We start from the raw sequence: 26,934 nt of genomic DNA, 5'->3' as shown, positions 1-26,934 counted from the left end.
CGCAGTTAAACTGATCACTAACCAGCAGAAAGAAATTATTGTTAAGGTGCAGCCACACAGCACACACACCAAGGATTGCACTTACATTATGATACGTTCAACAGCGGTAGGAGGACTGGACTGTACTGGAAAAACATTTAGGTCCTGCGCAGGACGCGCTTAGCGCGTAGCGGGCGTCTCCCACGCAGGGATTGGCGTCAAATTATTCAGTCCGCATTTGCCTTTAAGAGGGACAGTCATGCTTTTAAAAAGCTTCGCTATAGTAGTCATTTCGAACAACTGAGCGAGACGTTTGCCTTCGCGCGATCTTATATGCCTTAGCAACGAAAGTTTCAATAGCGCGCGCTTTCTGAAGACCGAAAGTCGCGAAAGTGACGCAGGCACGCAGGCGCCGCCCGAACGCTACGCTAGCGACATTCGCCGGAACTACGTTTTCTCCACAGCCTCAGCCAGCCTGCCTCAGCTGCTCGAGTGCTGGGCATGCGTGCTGGCGCCCTAGCTTTGGAATCGTTGCGGTAAAACGGATCGATGCAAACAAACAGGGAGCTGCGGTGCTGGTTCCGAGCGCTTATTCTTCGCTTCGCAGGGCCCAGGGAAGTTTAATAATCACGAATAAGACGCCATATAGCAACAGCCTACATAGAAACAAGTGCCGCGTACGCAGCCAACCATGTCCGAGCTTCGGAAAAGAGCCACGGATCCCGAGCAGAAAGAATCGAAGGTAAGCGTTGTTTCTGTGTTCAGGCTCCCCGGGCAAGATGCTCCAGCCATAGAGAGCTCTGTCGTAAAAATCACCTCTTCGGTTGTGTGCCGAACTCGCAATTCAGGTTTTCTCCTTACGTTTGTACCTTCGCCATTTCCTTGAGCTAACTGGCTTGTCTTCCTTGAGTGATCAGCGCTTTCTTTTGCAACTTTTGTAAAAATCGTCCTGCACCAAGATTTTGACTGCTTATGGTCGCCGCCGCACGATGTTTGTTTTGAGTTTTTCTTGGTCGTTTTAGATTGCGCTTGCGGTGAGCAGGCGACGCTCAGTGCAAGTTATTTGCCGAAGAGGTGAACTTGTGGCCATCCCTCAGTGATTATAGCGCGCGCGCTCGGGGTCTTGCGATGCTCGGGCGAAGTTCATTGAATCAGCAAGCTGACGTTGCAGTTTGTGAGTGATTTCTCTTGATGCGGCCAACACCAGGAACATGCAGTCGACTCGGATGACGAGAAGCTACCAGAGGAAAGCCAAGTAGACAACCTGACGAAAGACCTGCCTCAGGCGACTGACGAAACCACAGCTGTTTTGGACAATTACCTGAGTGGTCTCTCGAGAAGGTTCGTGCATTTAAAATGATGTCTTTTACCTTCCTAGCTCAATGAACAGATGCGCTGATTCGTGACTGGTGTGATGCCGCTGACATTTGTTTACCTGTGTACTTTGACTTTGTTTTGGTGCGATAGATGGAGGAACTGGGTCGTCAGAGGAATCTTCACGCTGCTCATGATGTCATTTTTTGCATTCGTCATTTGGATGGGACCTTTGGCTCTAATGATTCTAGTAAGGCCACATTTTGCATTCTTTATTACTATTATTTTGTACAAAGCAAGCTATACTGTAAAACGTTAAACGTACCAGGTGAAAACAACTGACCGAATTCCCAGCTTGTACAGCTGTCTTTGTTTTGTTTTGTTTTTAATTTTGGGTATATTTAGCTGGTTGCAAATGGGAATTGGACGATAATCCAGTTGGACATTTTAACCTGGGGTATGTGTTGACATTTTCTAGATGAATCAGCACTGTTTCCCTATTATTTGCGATTGGTGAACAAAGCAAGAACGCCTCGTTTGTTAACGTGGATAAACGGCTTATTACCTCATATAAATTGTTAATTAATACTTCTCGGTTTCCAAAAATTGAAGTGTGCTGTGTTATGTGGCTATTGATGTGGTTTATGCAGTGATGTCCTTAGTTAAGCATGATACTCTGCAATGGTTAACATTATAAGTATTCAGTGCGATTATAGTCTGCATTGCCACAATGTGCATGTAGGCCTCAAGTGTTCTTTGATGTACTAGTTGTAGTGAATTTAAATGCAGATTATTTGAAAGCGCTAGTTTGATTTAAAGTTTGTTGCCATCACTGTAGCCATTCCCATGTCAGAAACGTATAGAGCTTTGAAAAGAGCTCTGTCAGTTAAAGAGAGAATCTTTTTTTTTTTTTTTCTGACTTAGCTGTAATTTGGTGTGTTGTTGCCATGTGGGGTTGTTTAAGACATGGCTTAAATTGTAAGCACCCAAACTTTGAAGTGCTTTGCTATGAAGCACCAGAAAAATAGAGAATTCAAAAGCTTGTATATTGAATGTGCTGAGTATCTGTAGGCAATAATGTTAGTAGAAAACAGTTTTTCATGCATCACCCATTTTGTGCAGCTGTTCATGGGATGACATTTTGCTTGGCAAAATCAACTGAGCTCTTGTAACAAAGCCACAAGCTTAATATCTTATATGTTACTTATGAAATTTTCCGGGGGCCAGAGCAGTTAAGGTCAGCACGGTTGTGAGTGGTTGTGATTAGCATATGCAATTGTGTGTCCTGTTTCCGCTTGTTTCTGCACCTGTTTCTGGTTTGCTGCATGTTTGCAGTACAATTTATTATGACTGATTGAATATGAGGGACTACTCATGTGACAGTGCCCACATTTTTCACAGACCCTAGCAATCCAAGTGAAGTGCTTCCAGGAGATCATTGCCATTGGCTATGCTGTCTACCGAGTGCATGGGCTTCCGTGGTTTCGCTCTCTGTCATGGTACTTCCTTCTGACAACAAACTACTTCCTGTATGGAGAAAGTCTTGTGGATTACTTTGGTGTTCTTATCAGTCGAACGGTATGTTATTGCTAATTATGGCCTCTTTGCAATTAATGTTTGTGTGACCAGTCGTGTGAGAAAATTAAAAAAAAATTTAGCCTAAATCTATGATATGCTGGATAAGTTAGGCTACATTGATGGGAACAAGTCATTCATAGCAGGATATAAAATTAAGTTCTTGGTCTTCCCAATTGATCTGTGTTATCAGGGTCAACAATTTGAAGGCATTGTTTATCATGCTTTCAAAAAATTGACTTAGCTGAGATATGTAGTTGATCTCACTCAGGCAACTAGCTATGTGTGCTGCAGTAAAGGAGAGTCAACTTCCTTTCCTACATCCTCTGGAAACTAGTTCAAGATGTGTTGGCAACTGTAGGGCCAGCTAATTGCTATAAAATGCAAGCCCTAACCCATTTATGGCTCTGCATAAATGAAAGCAGATAGAAACGAGATCAGGTCAAAACCCCCGTCACTAATGTGATGTATGCAACACATATACATTTAACATTTATATAATGTAATTAGACTACATACATATAGCCTGCAAATGGCCACACCAGCAATGGTGGTAGTTTGTTGCATATTATTGCTGTTCTTTGTGCCATTTTTCTATAATTGGTAGTTTTTCTCAAACTACCAATTACAGAAAAATGGCAAATGAACAGTTTTTCTCAAACTGTTCATTTGAAGGCATTCTGAGAAGTGTGACTGTACAATGTAAAGGTAGCAATGCACCAGTTCTGAGCTTAGCCTTCATTGATTGTATCTTTGTAGTAAAGAGAGAAAGACAAAAAAAATGTTACTGAAAGAAAAATGGAAGAAGGCAGCTTCTACATGATTTATGGTGGGCCACCTAAATTAAATTGATTGTCTTGCTCTTCAACAGGTGTTGCAGCAAGCTGTCCTAGATGGCCTTTTGGTGGGCACGGGCCCCTTGTGGCAGAATCCACTCTTTGATAGTACCTATAATGAGCTCCACAGCTTAGTAATCCAAGTGTATCAGAGTGTGGATAGTCCTGGACTCATCCATAACATGTGGCGCACTGTAGTTGGCTCACTCGCGTCACAAGAACAAGACAGGTCCAGTGACTTGTTGATGTATCAGGCTCTGAAGGCGAGCATTTGGTGGTACCCTGCATAACAACTGCATCAAGAGGAAAACACTGAGTATGTCACAAGTATCTTTGTAGTAGACATTGGCAGACTATAGTGTGCACAAATGACAGCAGTAAGACCTACTTTTGGGTTACAGTATGCTGAAAGGCTTGTCCGGTGTATCCACTAATTTATTCTAATCAAAGTGGCATATGCATGCTAATTGTAAAGTTATTGTACAAATATCAGTTGCAAAACAAAAGCAATATAACCACTCCACCTAGTTCTCTAAACACATATTTACTGCAAGCAATTAGACAGTTTTGAAAGTGCATAGTGATCTTGATTTGCATGGTGTCATTTGTTAGCATGTGCCCACCAGCCATATTTCTATAACTAGCTGGCACCTAAAACAGGGGCAGTTGTTGAACAAAATATATTCTCAAGAGAAATTGATGTGTGCATAAAGGATGATATTCTACAACACATAACTTTAATAGCTATACTTTAAAGTATAGATGAGGTTCTTTAGCATCTTCTGTAAAGTAGTTTTGTAAGTGGGCCTGCCCATTTGCAAAATTATTGTGCTTGTGCACAATCACAGCAGGTGAGCATTTATTTTTATTTTATCAGGAGCCGACATCTGGTTGGGCATTATTGTAGGGGGGTGAGGGGGGGTCTAAGCAATAACGAGAATGAAAACATCGGAACAACAGGCACAGTTGTCACTTGCACATTCAACTAAAGCATACATCTTGCAAGGATGAGAACAACATTTGCAGGAACATCCACAACACTCACATCCAACTTATTCCATTCGTGAATCATAAAAGGAAAAATTTAATGTGCAGGTACATCCATATGACATTTTATTTCTCGGAACTTTTTATCATGACCATTCATATGCGATATATAGTATGGGCTCATCATGTAGAAACTTTTATTAATACCAGTTGCATCAGAAAGACGTTCATTGCAAAACTGTTCTTCTTTGCTCAAGAGCTTCCAACCTAGTTGAATCTAAATGTTAGTCATACTAGAAATAATTTTATAATTACAAGTGACAAAGCATGCACACAGTTTTGTATGCGTTCAAGCTTATATTATAGAAAAGCGTTTGGCCATGAGAATCCCATAATGCATTGGCATGTTCAAGAATTGGTTGTATATTGGTTATATACAGAGCTTCTTTAAGGCTTTTTGGGGCAGATTTGGAATTACATTTAATGAAATTAAACACACCGTTGACTTTACGAGTTATATAACCTATATGTTTCTTCCAAGATAAGTCAGAAAAGAAATAGACACCAAGGTATTTAAAATCTTCAATGTGGCCAAGTGGGGTACCAGACTGGCTATAATAAGAATGGAAGGGTTTGTGTTTCCTGGTAAAACTATTAAAACAAGACTTGTTTAACTTAAACACATTTTTCATTTTTTGCATCACAAAACCACATTGTCAAGATTGCGTTGTAAGACATCAACGTCATCCATGCCATGTATAGATCTGTAAATGACGCTATCATCTACATACAGCCTGACATTTGAAGTTAACAGTTTGGGCAAATCATTAATATGTGGCAAAAAAAGTTGCGGTCCTAACGCTAAACCCTGTGGCACCCTGGAAGTCGCATCAACATTTGGAGAACCATTGACGACAACAGACTGGTATAAGACAGGTTTATCTACTATACAGTATAATTACAATTTATGTACTAAAATATCATGTGGAACAGTATCAAATGCCTTCTGGAAATCTAGGAATACGGAATCAACTTGAAGCCCCCTATTGTATAAACTTAAGACGTTATGATAAAATTCACACAATTGTGTAAAACATGACGAACCGAATGCAAAACCATCTTGTACTGAAGAAAATAAATTATTGGATTCAAAATGTTTTATAATACTACAGTTAAACCTGCTCATAATGAACCTCCATATAACGAATTCCTGGATATAACAAAGTTTTTGTATTCCCCACCGTTACTCCATAGAAGCACATGTATTTGAGCCCTCTATGTAACGAAGTGGCAGTGGGAGACCCCCTCGAAATAACGAATTTTCCCCGCCGACAACCTAGAGAATTTGCCCCAAGTTTTGTCATTTTCGCCCGAGCAGCAACCGGGAGCACCTTCTCCGCCGCGAGGGAATGCGAAGCGGCGGCGGCGCGCTTGGCGCGCTCAAATTCACGGCGACTGCGAGGCGAGAGTGAGCGCACGCGTGCGTGCGTGCGAGCGTGCGCGAGGCGGGCCTGCATTCCTCGACCCAGCGATCTTGCCGCCGCGGGCGTGACCTTTCCCCCTCCCTTCATTAAAACCTGATCCCGCCACTTGCTGCAGCTGGCCTAGCCTGCCAAGCCAGCACTCTGCTTTTCCAGTTGATGTTGCCGAAGAAAAAAAAAAACATTTTTTTTTTTTCAACACGCTGGCAGCGCCATCCTTTGGTTATACTGCGCAAGTCTCTGCGCTTCACTTCACTAACCTGACCCTAGGACCCGATAAAACGGGTCCAAAAATTGCCTGCGCGTTAGAATCGAGTGCGACCCTAAATTTGCGCTACCATATCGCCATCGGCATTTCAATATGGCCGCCTCCTACGCACTTCGAGCCTAGCTCCCATAGCTTCGACCATGTGCTGTAGTATCTGTGCTTAAATTTAGTTAAACAGTGAATGTTTACATGTTTATACGGCCTATAAAACTACTATCCTTACTTCGTATAGCTGTCTGCTAATTTGCTGTTGCAATCGATGCTTCGCATTTCGGGCGAAACTGGGACTTTTTTGTTCATCGCAACTTTAGTGTATTGGGAGTAAATCTTGAGCGATAGTTTTATTTCTGTATGAAAGCATGAGAAGCGCGGTACTGTAAAGGATTTTTTCCCTCTCTTTTGGTCACGGAAAACGGGTGTGCGTTACAATCGAGTAAATACGGTAAGCGTTTCTTTTTCGAATTTTCGTACCAAACCTGCATATAACGAAATCCTCTTTATAACGAAGTTTTTCTGTAATTTGTCAATTTCATTATATCCAGGTTTAACTGTACTATAAATTACATGCTCAAGGGTTTCATGGCATACGCTTGCCAAATAAATTGGTCTGTAATTAGTGTCACTATTTTTATTGCTGGACTTTAGTATTGGCACAACATTAACAAACTTCCACCCAGTTGGGAATTCCTTATCTTTAGAGATTTTGTAAACAACATAGCGAGAAAGGGTGCCATTGCGCTTGCACAACTCTTCAATATGTGATAAGAAATGGTGTCAGGCCCTGGGAGCTGAGCTTGAATTATGGTATCCAAAAAGAGCACACATACCATTTGCAGAGATAACAATGCCAGTTATAGATTCATAAGTGTGAGTCAGACGGCATTTCACCTTGAAATGCTCCAGAAAATGTGGTTTAAAATAATGACAGATGGAAAAGTGCATTTAAGCCAAGCATGGTATGGTCATGGCAAAGTAGGGCTTGTACCTTGCTTGAGGAGTCATTGATACTGCCGTATTTCCCTTTCACCAACTCTATACTGGAACAAAGCTAGGTGACGGAAAGAACAAAAGTAGAAATGGTTTAGTGGTGTGGTAACATTGAAGACCTTGGTGGATCCCGTGTCCATTTTGATATAAGCAGTATACAGGGTGATCATTTTTAAGTTTTACGGAATTTTTTACGGATATAATTCTTGTTCTTGAGCTGTATTTTGTAAAGGGGCGGACATTACTAGCACGAGAAATCGAAACACATTTTAACACATTAACAAAAATTCACTAATTAACTTTCTAAATAATTTTTCAGCACATATTGCAATTTACTAATTGTAGCCGGTGAGTTTGCAAGGTGTATTGACTTGAAATGAATTTCCAGGACTACACCAGTTACGAGATATTATTTTCCCAAATATATGGGGTGAAATACATGGGCATTCTAGTTAATTTTGTGCTTCAATGCATAAAAGATTGTTTTGTTGAAAAATTAAGTGGAACATGTTTGATGTTATAGTTCAGCGGAAATCCGCTAGGTGGAGATAAGTAATTAAAGGGAAACTGAGACATCCACCCAAATGTAGCAATTTGCTACAATGGAAACCCAACCGGGTTCCTCGAAAGAAAGTCTCGCAGTTGAAGAAAAATTTGTCCTGGTCCGGGACTCGAACCCGGGACCACCGCCTTTCCGGGGCAGCCGCTCTACCATCTGAGCTAACCAGGCGGCTAGCAGATGGCAGGGCGAAGTCGAATTTGTCGACAACTCGAAGCAAAGGCAAGTGTTTGATCTCAAGTTCATCAATAGGCGGTGGTCCCGGGTTCGAGTCCCGGACCAGGACGAATTTTTCTTCAACTGCGAGACTTTCTTTCGAGGAACCCGGTTGGGTTTCCATTGTAGCAAATTGCTACATTTGGGTGGATGTCTCAGTTTCCCTTTAATTACTTATCTCCACCTAGCGCATTTCCGCTGAACTATAACATCAAACACTTGCCTTTGCTTCGAGTTGTCGACAAATTCGACTTCGCCCTGCCATCTGCTAGCCGCCTGGTTAGCTCAGATGGTAGAGCGGCTGCCCCGGAAAGGCGGTGGTCCCGGGTTCGAGTCCCGGACCAGGGCGAATTTTTCTTCAACTGCGAGACTTTCTTTCGAGGAACCCGGTTGGGTTTCCATTGTAGCAAATTGCTACATTTGGGTGGATGCCTCAGTTTCCCTTTAATTAAGTGGAACAGTGCATTTTTACACTGAGTTCAATGGGCATATCACCAAAATGGTGCAATTCTGGAAATTCATTCCAAGTTCAAATTCATTCCCTACGATTCGTAAATTGCAATATGGGCTGTAAAGTAAGTAATCCAGGGAAAACATGATGATTATACACGATCTTTATGATGTACTGTGCCGAAGAGAGCATATGTCCCCTTGAAAAAGACAAGTCCACTTGTAGAAACGTTGGCTCCTGCTCTCACCTTGTTCTCGGGTTGCTCATCGTAAAGTAATTAAGTTCATTAGTGCATTTTTGTTAATTAGTTGAATATGTGTTTTGATGCAAGTAATGTCCAACTCTCGGAATAATCCAGCTCAAGGACTAGAATTGTGTTATCTGCAACAGGCGATTTTTACAAATTTGAAATTTCATAAAACTTAAAAAGGATCACCCTGTATTTTGCATCAGTGTCATGCAATTGAAGTTTGAGGCAGAGCACAAATGACTGTATTTGAGTTCATGGTAATGGTATCACCATATCCTGTGTAAGTGCATCAAAAGGAGGACACAGTGGATGTCGCAGTTATTTTGTCGGACATGTATATTTATTAAGTGTTGATTAATCCTCAAGATTTGGAAATTAGCTCAACAGACATTAGAAAACAAGATTCTGCCACATTAAAGACATCTTTGACTGCCAAAAGTAGGTTCAGCACCTTATCCACTTATAAATCTCTTTCTTAAAGGTTTGTAGTGTAATACTTACAAAATTACTAGAGGCCTGTAATCAGGAATTTCGTGAATCATCATGAATTTGAATATTATGATGGTCTGGAGATATTTCTTAGTGGATAAGTTACTGTCATTATTATCAGATTATTGTTGCTTTTAACATGCACAAAGGTATCAAAAGGCACATTGTGATGTTTTTTGTTGTTGTTTTCGCTATAATTGTGTGCAGCACTGACACTTTTGTATCCCAATATTTAAAAAAAAAATTACCTTATCTGCCATGCCCAGCTATATATCATAATGTGATTATCTTGTAGTAGTTGCAAAGTTATGTGAAATATGTTTGCTAAGATGCTTAGCTTATGGCTTTCCATTTTGTGGTCATGTGCTTTACTCTTAGTTGTCAAGGAATTTTTGTTTCATGCAAAATTTTGTGTTTTGCATTAATTTATGGCCACAGCGTGCCAGAAGTGCTTGTTGGGTCAGGGTGAAAAGATGGGGTGCAATGGTTATTTGCTTGCTACTGCACTGTCTGACCAGAAGCTTGGTAAAAGCATACCCCAAAGACTGAAGGGATGGGAATCACCCCCCCCCCCCCTCTAGCACACACAGACACTACTGACTCTGGCATTCTTTGAAGTTTATGTATTTTTGCTTTCATTAGGACTCACTGAAGCCACTTGTGCGCTGCCACCGCTTCATTTCATTTTGCCTGTACTTGCTGGGCTTCATCTGGTTCGTGCTGAGCCTTGTAAAGAAATATTACATGCGCCAGTTCTCTTTGGTAAGTATGTCAAGGGAGCTTTTGAAGTTTGTGAAATATGTGCAAGTGCATTGACTTGAACTGATTCTCTTCCTTTTTCGGTTTGAAGTTTGCCTGGACACATGTGACATTGGTCATCATTGTGACCCAATCATACTTTCTCATTCAAAACATGTTTGAAGGCTTGATCTGGTGAGTGAGAATTATTTCATCTCGTATGTGAAGTATTTTGTTGCAAGTGTCATAAATAGTCATTATCAGTGGCATTTAATTGTTCACTAACCTGCAGTGTGAAATGTCAACATGAATGTCATAAAAGTGCTTGAGACTGAAGTTGCTCCTTGTCCATACAGTGCAAAGAACCACCACTTCTTGCTGCTTCTCATGCTTTTATGATTTTGCACTTGGAAGTAATGAAAAAGGACACTAAAGACAATTTTACTTATTCCCTCTGAAAATTTTAATGCAGAGTTCGTACATCACATTTTGTGATTTTTACACTCGTTGAAATACGTATTTCTCTAAAATTTTGGTAAACAATTGTCTATTTGTGCTTCGTGTGCTCATGATGTGTAAGAACTACCACTCATGAGTGAGGCACATGTGATATATAGTACCATGCTAATGGAGCTGCATGATGCTGACACAGTTTTGACCATGGCCAGGCCACGTTCATGACAAGCCAAATGTTCCGCGTCCTGGCTATGGTTTCACAGTGCTGTTAAGGTCGCATGGACAGTGGTGCCAGATTTTCCTCTAGATCAGGGGTTCTCAAGTATGTTCATCCCAGGGAACCCTGCTAAGCTCCATAAAGCGCCAAGAACCCCCCCCCCCCCCCCCAATTAACCAAATGTCGAATTATCGAGGGTATCAAGAAAACAATAAACAAATGCTGAACTATGTCAACACGCATTTATTTACTCAATGAAACATCAAATCTTGTTTCTGTTTAGCACAAGACCAGTGCGGAAGCTGAAATTCTCGTCGTCTCTTGACTGATTAGCGCTAGCAGCGGCGAAGGCCTCGCGACATCCTTCGCGGCACGCGTCTTCATCTGAGATGCGCTTTGCACCAACGGGTGCACATCCCGATTATTTTTTCGCCACTCAGCTGCTCACCAACAAATTTTCCGTCCATCGCGATGTAGCCGGTGCTCTTCATCTTCGACAGCTTTGCACTGAGTTAAAGCGAAACTACTGCTTGCCGCAACCGCTTCGGACGAAACTGCGGCCGCTATCGACGCGATCATGGACGGCGACCTTGCGGTTCAGAAGGCAGGCGGCTGATGCTAGCACCAAGTCAAAACGAAACTACCGTTCGCTGCAAGAAGTGCGGACGAAACTGCGGTCGCTATCGACGCAGCCATGGGAGGCGACTACGCAGTTGTGAAGGCACGCAGCCGACGTGCGCACAGAGTGAAAACGAAACTACTATTTGCCACCACCGCTGCGGACTAAACTGCGGTGGTTATTGACGCGATCATAGATGGCGACTACGCACTAATGGAGGCACCCGGCTAGCCGCCAACACGGTGTTACGCGCGGCGATGAACGCAAGAATAAAGGCTTTAAAAGCACAATTAGGCACAAAGCGCTCCGGCGTTGCTGTCAGACAAGTGCTGCGTACGATTGCCGCTGAGGACCACGGCGATGCGTACTGCGCCGCTTCGTTTCGGTTGGACGCTAACACCGGTCTTGCTCTTCTGCGGCGCGCATTGGCGGTGCTCCGCGCATTTTTTTTTTTTTTATTCCTCCAACGTATACGTCAGTGCGCACGCCATCGGCACATACCGTATCTACAAATAGGAGAAAGGCGCATGGTGGTAAGCTATGGCCTTCGAGATTCAAGTGCGAAAGCTTAGGCGGGCTGCCCGTTCTCAGAGGTTGGGTGGCTACAAGCTGCTTGCGTATTTATTGCGCAGTTCGCGCGATGCTGTTACGCACTGTGATGTGCTTTTTGACACTCGGGCATGGGTAATGGAGGTTCTTTGGATCGAGCGCACCTCGTGTTCGCTGTTTTAGCCACTTGTCGAGCGCGGGACCGGGGAAAATTTATCGGTGGCTCGCGGAACCCCGAGCAGGGGCCTGCGAACCCCTAGGTTCCGCGGAACCCACTTTGAGAACCCATGCTCTAGTTAATATTTGAGGAAACTTCAGTCTTGAAATTTAAATGGATGAGGAGACACATTGTGCAAAGCAAGGCTCACACTTTCGAGAGTCCTGTTGAAGGCAAGATGTTGCAGTGCATTTGGCACATGGCTCCTTCATTGAACAAAGGCTCACCTGAGTATAAACAAGTTATGACAATTCTAGCATGTACAAATGCAGGCTGCTGTGCACATCCAAATTGCAGCTCATTTCATAGTTTCAAATTCATCCCCCATTGAATGGATTCATGGCATGTAAATATACACCGATGGAGTTACCGTATATGCATATCCGGTAACTGCTAGACCTTGTAAGGTCTACACCCCTGAACTTGGATATAAATATTTAAGAAAAAATATATATTTCAAAAGTTATCCCCCTGTGCTTGTGCTTCACTCTCTTTCGCAAGTGTGCCCCTCATCGGCCACAACTGTGCGGCACACGCTGTGTGAGCTTCTCACGTTATTGGCGCAGTGCATAGAGGTGTATTGGGCTTCTCTTTGGTATATTTGTAGCTTTTACACTTACTTTATAATTTGTTAGAGGGGCACTCTTCAACTAAGTGTTGGTGTCATCACAAAATTCATATACTGGCACTCCGCAACTTGTCCAGTTGTGCTTTCCTTCAGTGCATATGCATGTGTGCAATGTATGCATGCGATCACTGCCCACTAGCATGAACACGTTGACATTTGCACACATACTTTCTGAGCTTTGTACATGCTTACGTTGGTGCCTAAAACATACACAGGCGCTATGAAATGTGACATTCACATTTTGCGTTGGAACCCCAGTAGTTTTTCCGTTGTGCGAACTTACATGCAGTGCAACATTCAAGCCTGCATAAGAATATGCCTGGCATCACCTGTGAACAGCATGTTTCCAGTAAACAGCGTTCTGCTCTTACGGCTGTTGCTCACGGAGCTGCCGTGCGGGCGCCGTATCTTGAAAGCGATGTGGCCGAAGTGCGCACGCGCGGGGGCCTCATCTTCAGAGTGATCTGTGATGGGGACAAAGTGCATGCGCCGAGTGCCGGTAGCTTCGTATTCGCTGTGCTTTCGACGTTTAGTTTGCATTGAAGCGAGAGCCAGCGCGCGAAGGTCAGTTTGCTTGCTGCCACTGGTCATCGAGCCTGTCATGTTTACCTGTGCGCGTGTGACACCGTGCTTGTTTATTTAGTTTGTAAGCGAATATTTACAACTTTATACGGCTGATAAAACTACTATCCTTACTTCGCATACCTGTCTACTAATTTGCTATCGCAATCGATGCTTCGCCTTTCGGGTGAAACTGCAACTTTTTTACTCATGCGGGCTGCCCCCACGGTGTAAGAACATTTAGGTGTTGACACTGCGCGCGCGCGAGCGAGCGTCCAGATTATGTTCGGCAGCGCGTGGGTGCACCGAGTAGCTCTGCTGCGAGCCGATAGATGGCGCCACGGTCAGCGGTCCCAGCTTAGCGGCACCGGCGGCTTGACATTGCTCTGCGTCCCCTAAATTTTCGTTCATAGTGGAGTGAGTAAAACTCAAAGCGTGAAGAAAATTCGTTATGTCAGATTAAAGGATAAGTATACCAGGCTTAATGCTTCGCTAACATGAATGTTCTTTGTGCAGGGCGTGAATGACATGAACACGGATCGATCAGGCAGCACTCAAAGCCCACTCAAGTTACACTCGCGCGCACACAATTTGTTTCGTCCGGTCTAGGCGTTCATTCAAGCATCAAAAAATAAAAGTGTTAGCCCACGTGCTACCCCATGATCAGAAGAAAATGTTGACTGCACCGGAAAATGTATTTCATGCTTATCGCTGCTTCCATTCACACTCGGAAAACGGTTCAATCATCGTTGCGTGAATTCAGTGTGGCCACGCTATAAATTAAGAAATGAAACGGCGCAAGCCTGCGATGTGCAACGCACTAGAGCAAAGTGGCTGTTCATGGCTAGAACTTAAGATGAGAATGCACATCAGCTATGTAAAAACTCTTTCAAATGGGAATTTATTAGGCGGGACAAAGGCCGGCGTCTATCTTGGATTAGAGCATCACTAATACAGATTACTGATGAAAACCTGAGCAAATGCCTTTTTTATTCCAATACCACTTAACATAGACCGTGTATATTATTCATTTGGCTTTCGTCCATTGAGGACTGAGTGGCTCTTGCAAGATCTAAAAAAAAAAGAGGTGACTTTCTTTTTTCTTAAATTGCATATGAGAATGTGCCAATGTAAGCGTGTTTGACAATGCATGCTACAGCCTGTCCACAAATACATTTACACCCACCACACAATAATCCCATAGACCTTTTTTTTTGCAAAGACACAATACGAAAAAAATTGTGCATGAAGCAGCTCGATAATTTTAATAAGGGATAACAATCCGATAAGCTTACGCTCTGATACACTCGCACAATGGAAAAATGTTGCATAAAACATGCAAGCGTGTAATATACACTGTACGCGCATTCTAAAAAAAAAAAAATTCAGTAGCCAGGATGGAAACAATTTGAAAATCAGGCACACATCTGCACAGAAAACAGCAGTATTATACAGGGTGCACAAAGATTTAAAAATATGCAACTGTCACGTAGCTGGACAGAACCATAGTAATGTTGTTGCGGTCCCTTGGAGATACTCAGATTATTTTTTACATTCCGTTTAAGTACATAATTAGTCTTAATTAATTAATCAACTTCTCAACTATTATAATTAGATTAAAAGTGTCAATGAGAATATTGTAGAGCAACAAGAAAGACTCCCGATACAGCTTTCTATTGCTCAATACGCGCTACGTAGAACTGTTTTTCCGAGCGTGAAAGAAGCCCCGAGGCACAGAAAGAAGCTCGAGGCACACGCAAAGTGCCTTGAGCGGCCAGTCGCGCGGTAATTTTGTGTGTATTCGCGGGCTTCTTTCACGCTCGGAAAACACTTTTATGTATTGCGTATTAAGCAACAGAAAGCTATATTGGGAGTTTTCCATGCTGCTGTACAATTCTCTCGTTCACACTTTTTATCCAATTATAGCATTAGAAAAGTTGATTAATCAATTATGAAAATAATTATGTAATTAGGCAGAATACAAAAAAATAATCTGAGTATCTCCAAGCGACGGCAGTCAACATTACCTTGGTTCTGTCCAGCTACATGACATTTGCATATTTTAAAATCTTGGTGCATGATAATTAAACCACCCAGTATATATCTTGTACATGCCGCAAAATTTGCATAAACTGCTGTGGCACACAGGGGGTTCTCTCTTCCGCAGCGGCTTTCAAGGTTTATTTGACCCTGTGAGGTTCTTTGGACAGTTTGGAAATAAGGTGGGAATCCTTTTATCGAGCTCCGCGTAATATGCCGTCGATATCGTATCTTCTGAAAAATGGTTGGCGCAGACATAGTCGGTAGGCATTAGAGTTCGGTCTGCGCCCTCAGATTTGCACGGCGCCACTGCTCTAGACGACCGCTGTCGGACGGCGCGTTGACTAAAGGCACATGCTCCGTACAAGTCCGGTATCCAGAATTGCAGTTCGGAACGAAGCACTTTCTAGCCATTTCAAACGCCCCTCAGAAGGCCGCTGCTGCCTTTGTCGAGGGCCCGTGGCGACAATACCCAAGCACAAGCTCATGAACCGCACGCGAACAAAAAGCATGCCTTCAAAAAAGAGCGGCCACACATGCAAGCAGGAAGACGAAGCAGTGGCAGCACGTGCCTTGGCTGGGACCGCATTCCGCAGCGCCCTCTACGACGGCGCCTACCGAGCTGTAAGCGAGCCGAACATAATCTGGATGCGAGCGTGCGGCGCTTTCGCGCGCGTTGTGGGGAGAGTGTCAGCACCTCTCTTTATTATTCTTACGCCGTGGCTGAACCCAAGAAATTTATATACATAATTTAAGGGCCCCTCATCAGGCCTCATTGGAAGCTTTAATTATACACTGGAAGTTGTAAACACCGTCCAGGGAGTGTTCCAGCACAGTAATTTTTGAAAAGGGTTTAGTAATAGTAAAGATACAAGCAAATGAAATGCTATCAGGCAATGGTATAAGGATGTAACCTGCCCTCCCTGCAACGATGCTCCTTCCCATTGCCTCAACCAGTATTTGCAAGTGACATTTTCCCTCTGCCTCTCTTATCAGAGCCTAGGGTCCACGTGACATTCAGATCTGTACTCCCTCCTCCTGCCTTGTAAGCACATTGCACATACTGATTGTGTAGGCCATGCTCAATAGGCTCTGAGACTTCGCATAGCCCTTTAATAGATCTCGGGACCAGTTTATTGCTTTTGCTGCAGTGTGGGAAAAATGCACTGGTTCCTTTACATCTTCGTCTCTGTGGGGCACTATATTGGACTACATAGCTTTTTTGCTCAACTGCTTCACCGTGGAAACATTTTTCTTTAATGCAGTATTTAGGCTGCTATGTTGTGCCACTCAGCTTCTGGTCTGTGTGTACCTTTTGCAGGTTCATAGCTCCAGTGTCAATGATTGTCTGCAATGATGTCATGGCCTACATGTTTGGCTTTTTCTTTGGCCGGACACCATTGATCAAGCTGTCACCAAAAAAGACCTGGGAGGGCTTTGTCGGTGGAGGCATCGCAACTGTCATCTTTGGTGCTGCTGTAAGTTTCTGTTGCTGTGGATTGACATGCAAAGTGAAGGATGTGTTTACTGCTTTGTTCAACACCAAGATCACCTTCAGTCATGAGGACGTCATGAGGATGTGCGCCTGAGAGAGGTTACTCAGGACCGCATAATAACCTTGAAAAAGGAGGCGGCAATGCACAAAAACACAACACAAAGAAGAGCAGAGCTTGTGTTGCTCACTCTCTTTTGTGCATTGTGCCTCCCTTTTTAGGATGATGGTATGCCAACTAGCCCAATTATTGACATTATCGAACTGCATATGTAATGCCGTTGGGGCCAGGTGAGGTGTTGCGACAAAGTTGCTGAAGAGCAAGGCAAAGTTCAGCTAGTGTGAATTGATTCAGTTGTCTCCATCCGGGTTTGCAACAGGTGGAGCAAGTGGGATAGGGTTGAAGCCTTGATAGAAGGTACCCTTTACTTCCCAGAGAAGCTTAGCAGTGTTGCAGCCGCATTGAAGCTGGTATCTTTGGAGTGTGCAGGGGTGCAACTGCTGCACCGATTGCACCATTTTGATACAATTGCAAGATTTCTGTGCCAAGCTGCACCAAAAGAGTGAAATTTGTTGAAATTGCACCACGCTGCACCAAAATGCCCCGACTAGCTGCAAAAGTTCTCAGTCGCACTAGGTTTGGCAGAAAGTGAGATCTGTGTTGGCAGCCTGCAGTTTTGCCATTGTCATCATTCGTGTGTCAAGTGTTGCCAATCCAATCCAGTCGCAGAGACACTGCAACGGAAAGGTGCTGGTAGATTGTACTAGTAGTTCGGGCGTGCTTGGTATTGGGCACTCAGAGAGTTGTTTTTGCAACATTGCGTTCTGGTTGCAGTGCAGCTTTTAATGCGAATAGCTTTCTTTGGCTCTGCCGGCTGTTTTTGTGGTAGGTCAGCAGTACTTGGGGGAGGGAAGGTGAGGAAGCACGCTAAGGGAAAAGGCGCGTGCTGAAAAGGCACTTCGAAAAGAGGGGGGACTGTTGCTCGTTTGTTCAGGCTTTTTGCTTACCTTGACAATCATCGTCGATGGTTTCTGCATAATTTCTTCTCTGTTAAACTGCTCCAAATTTGGAATTTGGTTCTCCAAAATGGACTTTTCTTTCTGTGTAACCTGCTGTATATTTTAATATTTCTGCTCCAAAATTAAGGTTTTTCCTGCTTCAAAAATGGCTCCAAATCCTATTTCAACTGTTGTACCCCTGAGTGTGTGAAAGGGCTTGGATTGAACCATGAGCAATTGAAATAGTTTTCAGAATTGAGCCCTGTGAAGCTGGCCATTAATTTCCTCGCAAATCTTACTCCAATGCTGTGCCGCAACCTTTTCCGCGCAATCCAGACTTTCTTGGTTGATTTTGAAGATGCGGTGATGAAGATACTTGTGCTTATGCTGTTTCTTTTTATGCCAGTTTATATGTTTGGGACATTTCTCCCATAGGGCTGTATAAAGCCCCGCAGGGGCGTCTGAGTCAGTAGGCGTTTGGTGTGTTGTGACACCACAGACTCGAGCACATGAGGGTCGGACCCTCCCGCGTGTAGCCATACGCGGCTTAACCGTGTCTGGGGAAAGGGGATCCTGGGGGTTGAGCCCATGCCGGGTGCTCGGACCTTTAAGGCCCCCCGACAGAGGTAACACACCTCTTCGGCCTCTGCTTCACATAGACGGCACCTCCAGACTGACCCACCTGGAACCCGCCGCGGTTGCTCAGTGGCTATGGTGTTGGGCTGCTGAGCACGAGGTCGTGGGATCGAATCCCAGCCGCGGCGGCCGCATTTCGATGGGGCGAAATGCGAAAACACCCGTGTACTTAAATTTAAGTGCACGTTAGAGAACCCCAGGTGCTCCAAATTTCCGGAGTCCCCCACTACAGTGTGCCTCATAATCAGATCGTGGTTTTGGCACATAAAACCCCATAATTTTTTTTTTTTACCCACCTGGAGGAAATCGGCAGTCGCCTTTTCCTGTCCCCCTCTTGAGACTTTTGTCTTTCTCTCTCACTTTTTCATCTTTCCTGTCTTCTAGTCACTTCTCACTTCGGAATTTCTGGGCGGCAAGGGTCAACCTTGTGTGGGTAATCAACCTAGATTACAGCATATTTGGTTATAGCAATGATGTACTGCTGACGTGTACACAACCTGCCCTTGCTATGTCGTCATGTCCCCTTGTTGGGCTCGGTGGTGGGTGGCAGGCATCACTGCTGAACATAATGCTACATATTATGGGATCAAGCTATCCTCCACTACCTGATCGTCTCCCTCACAAAAGGGGGCGCACCGATGCACCATTCAACTTTTCCATCCAACCTAAAGAAACGTTCCCGAAATTCCACATTGTACATTGTGAAACTCCAGACAAGACTGTTCGAACAATCTCACGATTTCTTGTGTCAAAATCTCTCACTGAAACAATAGGACCAGGTTACAAAGCAACGAAGATGGCTAGTGGCGACTTGCTGCTTGAGCTGAGTGATAAAACACAGCACAGCAAGCTGTCTATCCTCATGATGATTGGGGACAACCCTGTCTCCATTTCTCCTCACCGCTCACTTAACACACTCCGTGGAGTAATATCTGAACAAGACCTTTTGGAACTAACTGAAACAGAACTTCTTGAAGGATGGAAGGACCAAGGTGTAATAAATGTACAGAGAATCAAATTGAGACGAGATAACAAAGAAATACCAACAAAGCACCTAATTTTGACCTTTGCCATGAGCAACCTACCTACCAGAGTCCATTGAGACAGGATATATGAAGATCCGTGTTAGACCATATATACCAAATCCCCGCCGATGTTTCAAATGTAAAAGGTTTGGCCACGGCTCACAGAGCTGCCGTGGTCGGTTGATGTGTGCTAAATGTGCAGCAAATGACCACCCTGCAGATGATTGTCAACGCGAACTTCACTGTGCTAACTGTGATAGAGGACACGCCACATACTCGCGGTCATGTCCCAAATGGAATCAAGAAAAAGAAATCCTACCGCTCAAGGCGAAGCAAAACATTTCTTTCAAAGAAGCGCCTAAGTGTCTTTCCTTTGTTCAGCACACAATGTATGCCAACGTGGCACGTCAGGGGGCTGCGCCACCTTGGCCTAAGGCGGCTGCTAAGATCACGAGCTGTGAGCTTGCAGTTCCGCCACCTGCCCCCTTGGTGGGAGCAGCTAGTGCTGCCTCACCTAACCCGAGAAAAGGGAAGCTGACCGCTGAGTCAGTGACTCCCAAAACCCCGCGAGAGTCGAGGCCCGTGGCGCGTGGTACACTGCCGCCCGCGCGGGCGTTCAGCGCCTCACAGGAGGCGATGGAGGTAACCCCAGGCCCTTCGGTGTCAACGGCGCCGAGGGATCGGCGTGCCTTGTTAGAGCGCGCTAGGACAGGAAAACTCGCAAGAGTTACTGCGCCTGTGAAAGGTCCAGTAACATAGCTGTGCAATCCTGAACACAGAACCACTTATCCCAGCCACAGCTGTACAAATGTTACAATGGAATGTCAGAGGACTTATTCATAATCTAGATGATGTAAAAGAACTCTTATCTGAATTCTAACCAAAAGTGTTGTGTGTTCAGGAAACACAACACACTTAAGACCCTGCCACACAAATTTTCTAAAACAGTTCACAGTATTTTGAAAAGACCGCGATAACTGTCTTGCCCCCTCAGGTGGAGTGGCTATAATTCCAGATAAATCAGTAGCTTGTCAACATCTAAATATTCAGACATCTCTTGAAGCCTTAGCAATCCATGCCATACTCTTTAACAAGTTGGTAACGGTTTGCTCTTTATACAGTCAAACCCGGATATATCGAATCTGAAGGTGGTCACAAAAAGATTGATATATAGGTCATTCGTTATATAAAATTAAAATGTTATACAGAAATTTTTAAGGGGAGTTTACAGCTGTTCGATATACACAATAATTCGTTATATGTCGGTTCGATATACCCGGGTTCGACTGTACATCCCTCCTAATCATCATCTAACCAGGGTTGAGTTAAAGAACCTGATAGACCAACTTAACGAACCCTACATAATTCTCGGTGACCTGAATGCCCACAATCCGCTTTGAGGCGACCCACGCTGCAACTCGAGAGGACGTCTCATAAAAAAATTTATTATTTCAACTGGTGCGTGTATTTTTAACGGAAAGGAACCTATATTTTATAGCTCAGCACACCATACATTTTCTTCAGTTGACCTTGCCATAGGTTCCTCATCACTACTGCCATATCTAGAATGCAATGTCGTAAAAAATCCATACGGAAGTGACCATTTTCCGTTAATTTTGACCACCGCTGATACGCTCGATCCTTTTGTCTACCCGAAAAAATGGAAATTTAGTACTGCCAATTGGGAGAAATTTAGAGAACTTTCCATTCTCTCATATGATTCAATCATACACTTGGAAATTGAGGAAATGAATGAATTTCTCACAGAACACATATTAAACGTAACCCAAGAGTCCATACCGCAAGCGTCCTGAGGACGCACTCGTGTTAATACCAAGCCATGGTGGAACCGCGAGTGTGAAATAGCTAAAAAGAGGCAAAATAAAGCGTGGGGTAAGCTTTCGCGTTACCCTAACACAGAAAATCTAATCGCTTTAAAGCGAGCAAAGGCTAGTGGAAGGCACATCTGGCGTGAGGCTTAGATGATTGGCTTAGATGGCGTGAGAGCTTAGATGGCACGTAGATGATTTGCAAGTCAGCTTTAAATTTTGCAATTTATCCATATGGGAGCGTCAAGTTCAGCTCAGTGTTAATAGACTATCGAAATAGGCAAATGAGAATGGTTTCCACTTTAATACAGAAAAAAACAACATGCATCTATTTACAAGAAAGAAATGCCTGCACCCTGGTTCATCCATTGAACTAAATGGACACAAAGTGACGGTCAAAAGTGAACATGAATTTCTCGGCGTCATTTTTGATAGCAAACTTACATTTATTCCACACATCAAGAATTTAAAACTAAAATGCCTAAAATCAATGAACGTCATAAAGATCCTTACTCATTATTCCTGGGGAACTGACACGCAATGTCTGCTATCACTCTTCAATAGTCTTGTATGGTCCCAGAGGGACTATGGCAGCATAGTATTTCAGTCAGCATCTAAAACAATGTTAAAGATGCTTGACCCCATATACCATTTAGGCATTCGGCTAGCTACTGGTGCTTTTCGGACTAGCCCTATTCAAAGCCTCTATGCAGAGTCCAATCAATGGCCCTTGGAGTATCAGAGAACATATTTAGGAATTACATATGCCTCAACATATTAGCTCAGAGGGAACACCCTTGCAGAACACTAATTAATAATCGAACATCGGAACAGCTGTAGGCGAATAGGCCATCACTAGCTCAGCCGTTCCCTTTGGCTATCACAACTGTTGCCGAAACTCTTGGGCTTAGTTTCTCAGATCTCCACGAAACTGGGCATATTGATCTCATTGCTCCCTGGTGCCTTCGCCCAGTTCTGTGGGACATGTCCTTTAAAGCGCTTGACAAGAAAAACGTGCCACGCGAGGCTGTTATGCAATACTTCCTATCACTGGAAGACAAGTACAATGCAACGTCCTATTTATGGACGCCTCAAATACGCACAAGGCAGTCTCATGCGCTGCACATAGTCACGGCTATAATATTTCAAGAACTCTTAATACAAGTTGCAGCATATTCACTGCGGAAGCATATGGTATTCGACTGGTTCTGGATCATATACGACAACATAGGATACAAAAAGCTGTTATCTACGCAGATGTGCTAAGTGTCGTAACTGCACTAGCTTCGGGAAAGGTGGGAGACAACCCTGTTTTTAATCACCTGCTAAAATCCATTTATAATACTTACAATGAAGAACTTTCCCTCGTGGTATGGTGGGTACTGAGGCATTGCGCCATAGCCGGAAATGAGACGGCTGATCAGAGTGCTAGAGAAGCTGCGCTACTTGGTGATATTTAAGTTACTGAGGTCCCTAGTCGAGATATTAAACCTTGCGCCCATAACCGGCTACGCCAGCACTGGCAGTCTCAATGGGATAAAGGAACAGAAAACAAATTGCACGCAATAAAACCGCAACTAGGCAAATTTTTCCAGCAAAAAGTCACAATACTAACAGAAACCACACTGTGCAGGCTACGTATAGGACACACATACGCAACACACATACCGTATATACTCGTGTAAGGGCCGCACCCCTACTTTGAAATGAGAAATAAAAAAAAAGTTTGAAAGTCCCGCCAGAAAGGTGTAGTTAGTTCAATCGAAGCTAGATAGCGCTGCCAGTTTTCCGCTTCCGCCGGCCAAGCCGTTGAGCTGGTTGAGTCAATGCCTCCTAGGAGGCGTTGGTTGAGCGTTGGTGTACGGCGCCATGATTGCTTTGTGTGGTGCATCATTTGCATCGTGTCGCCAGCGAACTGGTGTCACTCCGTCAGTAGTAGTGAGGCCTGTTTGAGCCAGCACAGGTGAAGGAAGCTGGGCCGGCATTTGAGATCGTTCACTGCTTCATTTAAACTGCAAGTGACTGAATATGCCGAGGAGCACGGCAAGCGAGAAGCTGGACGCAAGTACGACGTAGACGAGAAGCGCGTGCGTTACTGGATAAAGCAGAAAGATGCCCTCGCTGCTACCAACAGGAGCCAAAAGGCGTTTCGCGGCAAGAAGTGCAAATACCCGTAACTCGAAGGCGAACTCGTCAAATATGTCATCGACACTCGAATTGACGGCTACGCTGTATCAACTGACATGGTACGCGTGAAAGCCCTGAACATCGCTCGCCAGATGGTATTCCCCAGGCACAATTCAAGGCAAGTCGGGGGTGGGCTACGCGGTTTATGAACCGGAACCAGCTCTCTATCCGCCGCAGAACGACGATTTGTCAAAAACTTCCAAGTGAATACGAAAGCCATGTGGTTAAATTCCATCGCTTTGTGAATGCTCTCAGGAAGGAACATGAGTACGACCTCTCCCGAATTGGAAATGCGGACCAGACTCCTGTGTGGTTCGACGCACCTGAAAGCACCACAGTGGATTTAAGGGGCACGAAAAGTGTGTCTGTGCGCACGACCGGCGCAGAACGTCAAAGATGCACTGTGATGCACAGCATCACGGCAGATGGCAGAAAACTTCCGCCGTATGTCGTCTTTAAAAGAAAGACTCTCCCAAAAGAAAAGTTCCCTCAGGGAATCATCGTACGTGCCCAGGAAAAGGGTTGGATGTGCAAGGAACTCGTCGTAGACTGAATCAAGACCGTATGGACGTATGTAACAGACCTGGAGGCCTGTTACAACGGAAAGCCCTCCTTGTTCTGGGCAGTTTCGGGGGCCACTTGACTGACCGCGTCAAGGACCGACTCGCCACGACTCGCACGGACTTGGCCGTTATTCCTGGAGGGCTAACGAGTGTGCTGCAGCCGCTTGATGTCTGAATTAACCGTCCTTTCAAAACGGAATTTCGCCGATGCTACTCGGAATGGATGGCTGGAGGCCATCATGAGAAGACCCCTACGGGACGGCTGAAGCGGGCATCACTCCAACAAGTGTGTGCGTGGATTTTGAGTGCGTGGCGTGCCGTGTCATTGGAAACAGTTCCAAAAAGCTTCAAGGTGACTGGAATTTCGAACAGCATGGACGGTACTGAGGATGATCGTCTCTGGGGGGATGCAGACGCCGAGCCAAGCTCTTCCGAGGGCGAGAACAGCGATAGTGACATGGAATCGTAATAAAAACATTCCTGGCATGTCATTTGTGACTCTCTTGCACACTGCTACTGTTTCGGAAACAGTATAGACCTTTGGTGAGCTGTCGTCAGCCTGATTCGTGTAAGGGCCGCACCAAGCAAAAATTTCGAAAAAAAAAGTGCGGCCCTTACACGAGTATATACGGTATACTTGTTAACAGGCACACAACCACCCATATGCGAAAAATGTGGAGAACAACTCACTGTCCGGCACATCTTAATTGAATGTCCCAAGACTTCACCAAACAAGAGTACAGCATTTTAGAGAACACACATAACATACCATCTCACCTTGCATTGTTTTTATCCCATGACCCTATGTTTAGTGTCAAAAGAGTTTTTAAATACCCCGCCGACATCCAGTTCTTAAACACTGTGTACTACAATCCAAACCATGATGCTCCATCACATACGTAAGGAGCCTGAGGTATTGAATGCCTCGAGGTCTCGCAGCTTTTTTGCATGGTAAAAGTACTTTGCCAATGGCTTCAAGGCAAATATTTATCGCTTATACTCACTGAAAACTACAAATAATCTGCATAACATATACATAGCATATAATATATAACAAGTGATCGCTCATAGTCATCGATATCTCTTTATAGCCCATGCACAGTTGAAATGCCTCATATAACAGTAACATCACTGTTTAGCTAGGCCTTTTACACCTTTGTCACTACGAGATTTTTACCCCTTTGTATAGCACACTTCAGCATCCTTACCATTCTTTTACGACTTTTGTATTTATATTGTAAATCATTGAATGTATCCATAGACTTTGCGCTCTTTGGCCAAAGATGCCCTTGCGCCATTAAAACCCAACAATCATCATCAGGGCTGTATAAAGGACGTCAGCATAGGGACGATCCTCTGTGTTAGCTATAGAGGACATATGCTGACAAACATCAGAAAGGATGTCCCGAGCCCAGTCCCCTAGGTCAGCCATGTCATTGAGGGATCTTTCTAAATGGGTCCTTGCCTTGGTTCAATTTGTGATGCAGGTGGTTCAGTTGCGAGTGGTTTTGTTGCCACAGGTTTTGCATCAGGAACATATTAATTTCAGCAACTAAGATTGATTAGAAGGGTACTGCTTTGGGCTAGTTGGTAACAATTATGGTAAATACGCCACTTGAAACAAGGACTAGAAAGGACAGACACAAGCACAAACTTTCAACTGGTTTTAATAGTAGGAAGTCGAGTGGTTCTAAGCATACATGTGCCAAAACATGAAAACATTATAAAATATGCATGTGTAATCAACAGAACAGACTTGTACATGTGCATTCGCAATAGCAAGATAGCCAGATGAATTCTAAATAATAAGTAAGACTCAAGGCACACACATCGATGGCCTACGCATTTGTTGCCCAGCTTTCGCAAAATTCAGCCCTGTTAAGATAACTAAGCTCTTTTTGTGGTATTCCCAATGAAGCCACACTGACGCAGTTTTTCCCAAGGCGTAGAATTTCTGCCATTTCAATTGTCTCTCGTGTCGTCTGATTATTGTCTCTCGTGTCGTCTGTCAACCGAAAAACGGTTGACAACCGCAATCCCGACAATGCAAACCTAGATGCCCTTGCACCGTCGTATGTCCATTATTGTTATGTTCCCGAAGCCTATCATTCAGGCATCTGCCTGTTTGGCCTATGTACTTCTTCCCGCAGTCAAGCAGGATCGCATATACCACTTTTTCTGCGCAGTCAACATACACTTGCTTGTGGTTCTTTGTGCATGTTTTCTTGCTTGTTCTGCTTTCCCCCTTTACCTTGCATAGTGGTGCTAACTTGTGAGGCGCCGTGAAAACCACTTGTACCCCGACACGGCTTCCAATCTGACATGGACAGTGGGAGACGTCATGAAAGTATGGTATTACAGCCGTCCCTCGAACCCGACTCTTCTCGATCTCGGATCGTCTCAGTTCAGTGCATTGCCCAGACCGCCTGACAGCCCCAACAAAAACTCTGCAACAGATACAGTGATCACCATCCCCTGGATATCCTGCTTCCTGGAGCCAACCAACCTGAGCCTGGAAGCTATTTTCCACTACGTGGTGGCAAGACTTGTGCAGGGCATTGTTTAAGCATGTACTTGCCACCCCCCTTTTCACCAGCTTCGAATGGCTAATAGGGCAACATGGGCTTATTTGCTCGTAGCTCATATTGATTAATTTCAGCTCAGAGGCAGTGGTTGCTGCCGAGGACATCATGAGTGTTTTACCAGGTGGTTTTATTTTTCCCAGATGCTTGTATGAGCGAGCACCAAGGCAAGATGAGGGTCATATCCTGTTCACGAAGTTATCT

The 26,934-nt window shown here is 44.2% G+C and overlaps 1 protein-coding gene and 2 non-coding genes across 3 annotated transcripts in view; 2 read left to right on the top strand and 1 right to left on the bottom strand.

Moving 5' to 3' along the window:
* Window positions 1-443: 443 nt before the first annotated feature.
* Window positions 444-26,934, top strand: part of LOC119436406 (phosphatidate cytidylyltransferase, photoreceptor-specific-like) — a 44,541-nt gene continuing 18,050 nt past the window's right edge. The window contains exons 1-7 of the mRNA XM_037703246.2: window positions 444-721; window positions 1,187-1,320; window positions 1,447-1,543; window positions 2,695-2,871; window positions 10,035-10,154; window positions 10,243-10,325; window positions 16,739-16,895. Coding sequence (XP_037559174.1) covers window positions 671-721; window positions 1,187-1,320; window positions 1,447-1,543; window positions 2,695-2,871; window positions 10,035-10,154; window positions 10,243-10,325; window positions 16,739-16,895 — 819 coding nt within the window. The 5' untranslated portion in view covers window positions 444-670. The remainder of the gene's footprint in view (window positions 722-1,186; window positions 1,321-1,446; window positions 1,544-2,694; window positions 2,872-10,034; window positions 10,155-10,242; window positions 10,326-16,738; window positions 16,896-26,934) is intronic.
* On the bottom strand, window positions 8,083-8,157 carry Trnas-gga (transfer RNA serine (anticodon GGA)). Its single transcript has one exon. It is a non-coding gene; the product is annotated as a tRNA-Ser (tRNA).
* Trnas-gga (transfer RNA serine (anticodon GGA)) lies at window positions 8,477-8,551 on the top strand. The gene has a single exon. It is a non-coding gene; the product is annotated as a tRNA-Ser (tRNA).

The sequence above is a fragment of the Dermacentor silvarum genome, chromosome 1 (assembly GCF_013339745.2).
Source record: "Dermacentor silvarum isolate Dsil-2018 chromosome 1, BIME_Dsil_1.4, whole genome shotgun sequence".
NCBI lineage: Eukaryota > Metazoa > Arthropoda > Arachnida > Ixodida > Ixodidae > Dermacentor > Dermacentor silvarum.
The sequence above is the reverse complement of the archived record's forward strand: the minus strand, read 5'-3'. Positions and strand labels throughout refer to the sequence as shown.